General features: G+C 39.6%; 1 protein-coding gene across 1 annotated transcript; it reads left to right on the forward strand.

Moving 5' to 3' along the window:
* The first annotated feature begins 397 nt into the window (after positions 1 to 397).
* On the forward strand, positions 398 to 7199 carry LOC117785988 (protein disconnected). The gene is made up of 2 exons (XM_034624296.1): positions 398 to 447; positions 4362 to 7199. The coding sequence occupies exon 2, from the start codon at positions 4389 to 4391 to the stop codon at positions 6114 to 6116; it is 1728 nt and encodes a 575-aa protein (XP_034480187.1). The 5' UTR covers positions 398 to 447; positions 4362 to 4388; the 3' UTR covers positions 6117 to 7199.
* The last annotated feature ends 208 nt before the right edge of the window (positions 7200 to 7407 follow it).

Raw genomic sequence — 7407 nt, forward strand, 5'->3', positions numbered from 1 at the left:
TCGTCGTCGTCGTTACATTTTTTCTGCTCGCAGCCGCACGACAATCAGTGTCACCCACGACTTTCGAAGGAGTGGATCTCTTCTGCTTCTGCTTCTGCTGCTTCTGTCGCAGTCACCGTCTCAGTCACAGTCACCGTCACAGTTACAGTCACTGTTACAATAATATTAATAACTGTTACTGCGATTCCGTCGTGTTTACTCGTCTTTAAGTGTGTGTGTTTGCAAATTGACAACGTTGCCGTCGCGTTCGGTGTTAGCAACAACAACAAATACAAAATAAAACATTTATTCAATTTTATAAATCAATTACAAACTAAATAAAACATGTGCAACAAATTGAAATTTTTTTGGTGACAAAAACACAAAACTAAACAAAAGTTAAAAACCAAGCAACAACAACTACAACAACAAACACGCTGCTGCTTAGCGCAACAACAACAATAAATTGTAAGTAAATTTGGTTTTTTTTTTGGTTTTTGAAAATTTTTATCGTTAGCCGTCGGCCTTTTTGGCGAGTGGCAAAAATGTGTTGAAAACGAATTTCGGGTGAAAATTTGTAATTAAGATTGCTTGTCTCCTTTTTTGTGTTAAATGAATTTCGAGATACAAATTGAGATACAAATGGGAGACTAGAGCACGGATCGTAGCAACAACAACAGCAACAACAAGAATAACAACAACGAGTAGAGCATCATCATTATAATCATTAGCATTATAATCATTATCGTCATCAACTTCGTTCATTGCTCCTCAATTTGTTGTTGTTGTTACTGTTGCTTGTCCAGTGCTTATTATAATGTGTACTAGCAACAACAACAACAACAACAACAACAACCACAACAACAATAAACAGGAGTTGTTGTCGTCTCGCCGTCAGCTCTCTTGGAATTTGTGACTTTCAACATGCCGATAATAAAAAAACATTCGACGCTGGCCATCAAAACTTGTGATTGGTTTTTTCATTGTTGTTGTTGTTGTTAGTGTTGTTAGTGTTGTTGTTCCGTCTCTTAAGACATTTAAAGCGTTTGACAAAAATAATTACCCCATGTACATACACACACACTTAAACACACACACACAAAGACACTCAGAAATGCTTGCATTACACATTTTATGTTGTTGTTATAGTTACTATCGTTTCTAATGAGTCGAACTATAAAAAAGTCGCGCCAACCCAGCAAAACACTGCGATAAATCACCTATCGAAGCATCACTGTACTTTAGTTACCAGCTTAACATCACTCCACATGCATTTTATTAACGCCATAATGACTTTTACCCTGACAAGCTGCTGAAAAGTCATTAGTTATCGCATATATTGTCATTTATTTTCTTAGCTAATAGAATTCAACTAAATATCTATAATATTTCAACAGTTTTTGCCCCAATTTTATTAAATTTTCACATTCAAAATCAGCCTAAATGCAATTACTGAATGTTCACCTTACAAACACCTGAGAAGTCATGTGTTTAAAACAGATTTGAACAGTTTTTGATATACAACAGAATGTCAAGATTAAATATTGACTAAATCGTATTATTCTGCTTCAATTCTTTGACTCAAATGAGCAGAAAGGCAATTGGTAGACTTTTTACTCAATTTTTTTCTTTACCAACCACTGAAAAAATCTTGTTTTATTTTAAATTCTAATAGTTTAGATTATTTTAAGGAACATATTGTTAATTCTAGAGTATTTTTATTAGTTTTTTGCTCACAATATTTTATTTTAGCTTGCTGAAATTCTTATTCCTAACTTTCCACGGAAAACTTCCTTTACAAACAGGTGAAATGTCATGTGCTTGAAACAGATTTATTCAGTTTATGCTAGATTTTGATATTAAAAAAAGTTGTTGGTTGAACAAATTACGAGTTAGCAAGTATAAGTGTATGGGTGTGTGTGTGTGTGTGTGTGTGTGTGTGTGTGACATTGGCGAATGTGTGTTTATTCGGGGGAAGCATTTAAGATTGATTCCAGATGATAGCTATAGAAAGAGGCACCCAAAGTCGGCAAACATGGCCAAGATGTTGACGATGATGATGATGATGATGATGAAAATTGTGGCCAAGATCCCCATCGCGTTGCGTTAACAATTGTCCCCATCGTGGTCGACATCGACAACAAGACAACAACCAACAACACTTTTTGGCCATCAATTCAACGTCGCGTCGTCATTCACAATTACAGTAGCAAAAGCAACAACAACAACAACGAGAGTAACAACAATAAAAAGTCACTTGGACTAGCTGCCGATCACCGCATGTTGTCGTTGTCTTTGTCGCTGTTGTCGTTGTTGTTGTTGTTGTTGCGGTTTTAATGGGGGCCCCCAGCAGCCCGAAAAAGCTGTAAAAAGATTTTGGCCAAGCAAATGAGGCAAATGAGCTCCAAAAGGCGGCAGGCGAACACTTTTTTGTTGTTGTTGTCGTCGTCGTCATTGTTGTTGTTGTTGTTGCCTTTTATAACAGCTCTCGGCGCAGTCGAATCCAGTCCAAGTCCAAGAGATAAATGTGACATGTGAGATACGAGTTAAATCTCCTGTCTATTCCAAGCACAGTGAGGCCAAAACTATTTAAAAACAAAACATTTAATAAAAAATTAAGACAAAAAAAATTACATATTACATAACAAAAAACGTTATAAAGTTGCGAATTATAAAGTCTGACAGAAAATTAAATAATTGTCTAAATTGTACCACTGTGCGTGCCAAGTGTCTCCACAATTTAATTGCGCAGCAAGAATTTTGAAATCTCAAATTCGAATGGACGTTGACTGTCATATCGATGGGCGGTGTGGCAAGGCGTGGCATTAGGGGGTAGGCAAGAGTGGAAGGGGGGGGGTTGGGGGGTTAAACGTCCATCGATGATAACGCAAAAGTCGCAAAAGTTGCGCAACTTTTGCAGCTGTCACAGCAGCAACCCCAACCCCAATCACTTCTCCTCTCTTCCTTTTCTTTCCCCTTCATTAGTTTCTGATTAGGATTTTCCCATTTCGTTTCGTTTCTGTTTTGTTGCCTTTAACCCCCCCTTTGCCCCCTTTTTCCCCTGTTAAGCACATGTGCAGCCCTCTCAATGTCTGATTGACCGAGTGACTCGCTTTTTGATTGACATCCTCGGCACTTTGGACCTTTCCAGCTGCCAGTTGACAGTTGACACCAGCGACGTCGCCTCGTTGAGTTGAGGACCAATTGAGGACAAGCTGTGCTGCACTGTGGTGCAGTGTGTCCGGGCTCGATTTTCTAACTATCATCATATAATATATGGTTGTTGGACCGACGGCAAAAGAAAACGCATTCAAGATACTTTTGTATCTCAAAGATACTTTTGTATCTCAAAGATACTTTTGTATCTCAATGATAATTTTGTATCTCAAAGTTACTTTTGCATATCAAACTTAATTTTGTAGCTCAAAACTACTCTTGTATGCCAACGATACTTGTAGATACTTTTTCTCTCGCTGTGTTAACTGTAGCTTAAACGTTTTAATGTCTTTCGAATAAATTTAAAACCCGTCTTAGATACTTAAAATACTTTAATTTAATTATCACTAACTAGAATATGTACTTGGTGATGCATTTGTATCTTAAACTGCTTTCCTATTATTTCTTTGGTATACTGCTACTTTTATAATGCTAAATTGCAATTTACACACAGTTACATTTGTATTTTGTGATCAGTTTTGTATGATTACGCTTCTCAACAATGCATTGTTTCTTAAATATATTCCAAAATTACGTTTTCTTATCGTTGAAACATCTCTATCTTGGAGATAATTTTATATGTTTCAAATTATATTGTTTTCAACATGTACTATTCTATCTTCACGCTGAGATTACATAAATTGTATCTATTTAATATTTTTAAATTATTTTTGTATCTTTTCCTTGTGCATTATATTGCATATTATTGTTGAACTCTGTTTTTATTTTAATAGATACATTTGTATTTCACAATTACTTTTGCAGCATAAAATTTTATATTTTGTTTCAACTCTCCGCAAGTTTAATGTAATTAAATAACTGTTTATGAACACAATTGCAATTGCATCTTCAAGATATTTATGCATTTCACAGCTACTTTTGTATCATTGAATTGATTTTTAATATTGACTCCATTTCACAGTTGTTTTTACTCTTTTTAGTAATTCATATACATTTATATCTCACAGATACTTTTGTATCTTACAGATACTTTTGTATCTTTTGATTATTTGTATTATTTTCTCCATCTCACAGTTGCTGATGTGTTGTTAAATTAGTGTTTTTACTCACAGTTGCATTCAAGTAATTCAGATACTTTTGCATCTCACACTTTTGAATGAGTATTACAAGTTTAGCTAATCAAGAACCTTTTTGTATCTTTGCAGCATCGACCAAAAAGGAACTGTTTAACAATGGAGCACATTATGAATCCATTCATGCCACCCGCTTATCTGTTGGGACACCCGCATCATCCACAACATCCACAGCATCCACATTCGCATCCACACTCGCATCCGCATTCGCATTCGCACTCGCACATGGGCGCCAAATCGCCGGCTAGTTCGCCGGGCGCAGCGGGTGCGAGTGGAGCGGTAAATGGAGCTGGTGGCAGCAACAGCAGCTCCAGTTCGAATTCTAGCTCGAAGCCAAAACGCTGGGGATCGCCGCCCATAAATCTGGCCGGACAGTTCATCAATCCGGCGACGGGAAAGAAGCGCGTTCAATGCTCCATTTGCTTCAAGACGTTCTGCGATAAAGGCGCTCTCAAGATACATTTCTCGGCGGTGCACTTGCGCGAGATGCACAAGTGTACGGTCGACGGTTGCAACATGGTGTTCAGCTCGCGACGCTCCCGGAATCGCCACAGTGCGAATCCGAATCCAAAGCTACACTCGCCGCATATTCGCCGCAAGATTTCGCCGCACGACGGACGCACCGCTCAACAGTTTCCCGTTTTTCCGGCGGCCGCTGCAGCGGCAGCCGCATTTCCCGGTTTGTTGCCGCCACCGCATCCACACCATCCACACCATCCACATCATGCACACCATCCGGCTGTGGGCTACAATCCGGCGGCAGCGGCGGCTCATGTTATGTTTGGTGGACAGACCGGATTGCATAATCTTGGCCTGCTCACGAGCCGGGCGCAGCAGGAGCGTCTCTTTGCGGATGCGGATGTGGAAGGGGATGCGGATGCGGAAGCGGATGCGGACGCGGATGATGATGGCGTCTATGTTTATGTGGATATGCATGCAAATAGCTCCAGTCCGGCTAGTCAGGACTGTCACAGCGATGCGGATGCGGATGCGGATACTGAAGCGGATGCGGATGCGGAGGCGGAGCTGCATTGCAGCCTAAGCCTCGCCAGCAACAGTCTGACGAGCTGCGACGACGAGGAGCGCACGGAGCAACCGCTCGACTTTTCGCTGCACAAACGTCGCGAAGCGGAAATGGAACGTGAACCCGAACCCGAACCCGAACCGGAGTCAGTGCGCATCAAACGCTCGCCAAGTCCGTGCGGCTTCTCCATGGAGCGTCTGCTCGGCAAACGTCGTCGTCAGAATAGCAATGCCTCCAGCTGCCAGGAACTGACCTCGATTAAAATGGAACTCGACTTGGACAGCGGCGACAGTCGAGACAAGGATGCTGAGCAACAGCATCCACAGCAACCACATCATCATCTGCAACTCGCACATGACCTGACGACGCCACAAAACCGTAAACACCTGCCGAGCAGCGTTTCACCTGCCTTCCCCTCTCACTCGCACTCGCACTCCGCTTCGCCCTCCCACGCAATGAGTCCCGGCTCGGTTAACCTCATGACCAGCGCCCCATCCTCGCCAGCTCTGCTCTTTGGCCTCGATCTGGAGGAGCAACATCATTTGCGGTTGCTGCAAACACAAATGTTTGCGGCCGCTGCGGCTGCTGCCGCTCAATCCTCAGCCACGCCCACCGCCTCTGCCTCCGCCTCCGCCTCCGCCGCTGCCGCAGCAGTTGCTCCATGGAATCTGCTCTCCGAGGTCTATCGCACCATGTTGCTAAGCAGCGGAAATCTGAAGGCGCCGACGCCAGCGACAACAGCGACAGCGCAGTCGGCGCAATACAGCGAAATGCCGCCCACAAATGCCGCCATCTCTGTCTAAAAAAATGGCGGCAATCCTCTCCAGCAACAGTCGGACATCCAACTAATTAGAAAAATTAATTCAAATAAAATAATCCTTTTTTTTTGTGGGTAAAATGCCATGAAATGGCTGCTAGAAGAGTGCAGAACGAACGAATGAAAGAAAGAGCAAGAAAATATATTGCAAGCTGATCTTGAAACTGATCTTGATGATTATTATTATTATTATTATTAATATTATTATAATACTGGAGGCAGCTCCGATTACTAGCTTTTCTACTCGTACTTGTGTTATATATATTCGATTTTTTTTTATATACATACATATATACAATGAATCTAATATTAAAAAAAAATAATTATTCTATTTTAACAATTTTTTTTTTTGAGTTAAATTTAAAGCTAAGTTAATGCGACATCTAAGTGTATAGTATTCAATCCGTTCCTCAGTGCAAGCAGTTGCAAGCAGTGCGATCCACAAATGAGTCTGTGTGTTTGTGTGTGTGTGTGCATGTGTGTGTGATTGTAAATGATTCCCATTGTACCCCCTACCCTTGAGTCATTGTGGTTCCACTGTGCGGCGTACAACGAAGTATTCAGTTATTAGAAACGAATAAAACAAGCAACTAAAACTAAAACTAAAACTTAAATAATAATTAATGAATTAATAATTAATGCAACAAAATAATTAAACAATAAATATATATTATGTAATGTTTAAGTGCAACAGCAATTTTTTTTCATAGCCAATAACTATTTGTATTTGTAACTAACTTCATATAAGTATAAAATATAACAAAATATAAAAAAAAATACGACAAAAAAAAACATATCTTGTGTGTTTCCCCTCCTTGTATGTACCCCTAATCCTTGTTTCCGCCCTCTTTTCCTCCCCTTTAGGCTTAAGATACTAAAGAAATCTTAAAAATGAAAGAAAAAAAAAAAAAACAAAATCATAGACGTGTCTGTGCATGTTTAGTAGAAATGTTATTGCTCTATCTCTCTATCATGAAGAAAACGAAATTTGCTCCTTAAGAGATTAATTGTGTATTTAATAATGATTTCTTATTTTATTTGAACAATAAAACAGAAAATTGAAAACAATTTACAAAAATGCATTAATCAATGATTGTTTTATTTTTTATTATTGGGAAATCGGAGAAGTTTTCTTATTGGAAATGTCTCTTAAAATCAGCATGAAGTTGTTGCGTTTTGGGAAATTTAAATTTCCCATTCTTTTCAGAGTTAGACATAGCAAATATGATATAACATATCTTGGGAACTTTATAAAGCTTTGCTCAGCTGGAATCTCC

The sequence above is a fragment of the Drosophila innubila genome, chromosome X (genome assembly GCF_004354385.1).
Source record: "Drosophila innubila isolate TH190305 chromosome X, UK_Dinn_1.0, whole genome shotgun sequence".
Lineage (NCBI taxonomy): Eukaryota > Metazoa > Arthropoda > Insecta > Diptera > Drosophilidae > Drosophila > Drosophila innubila.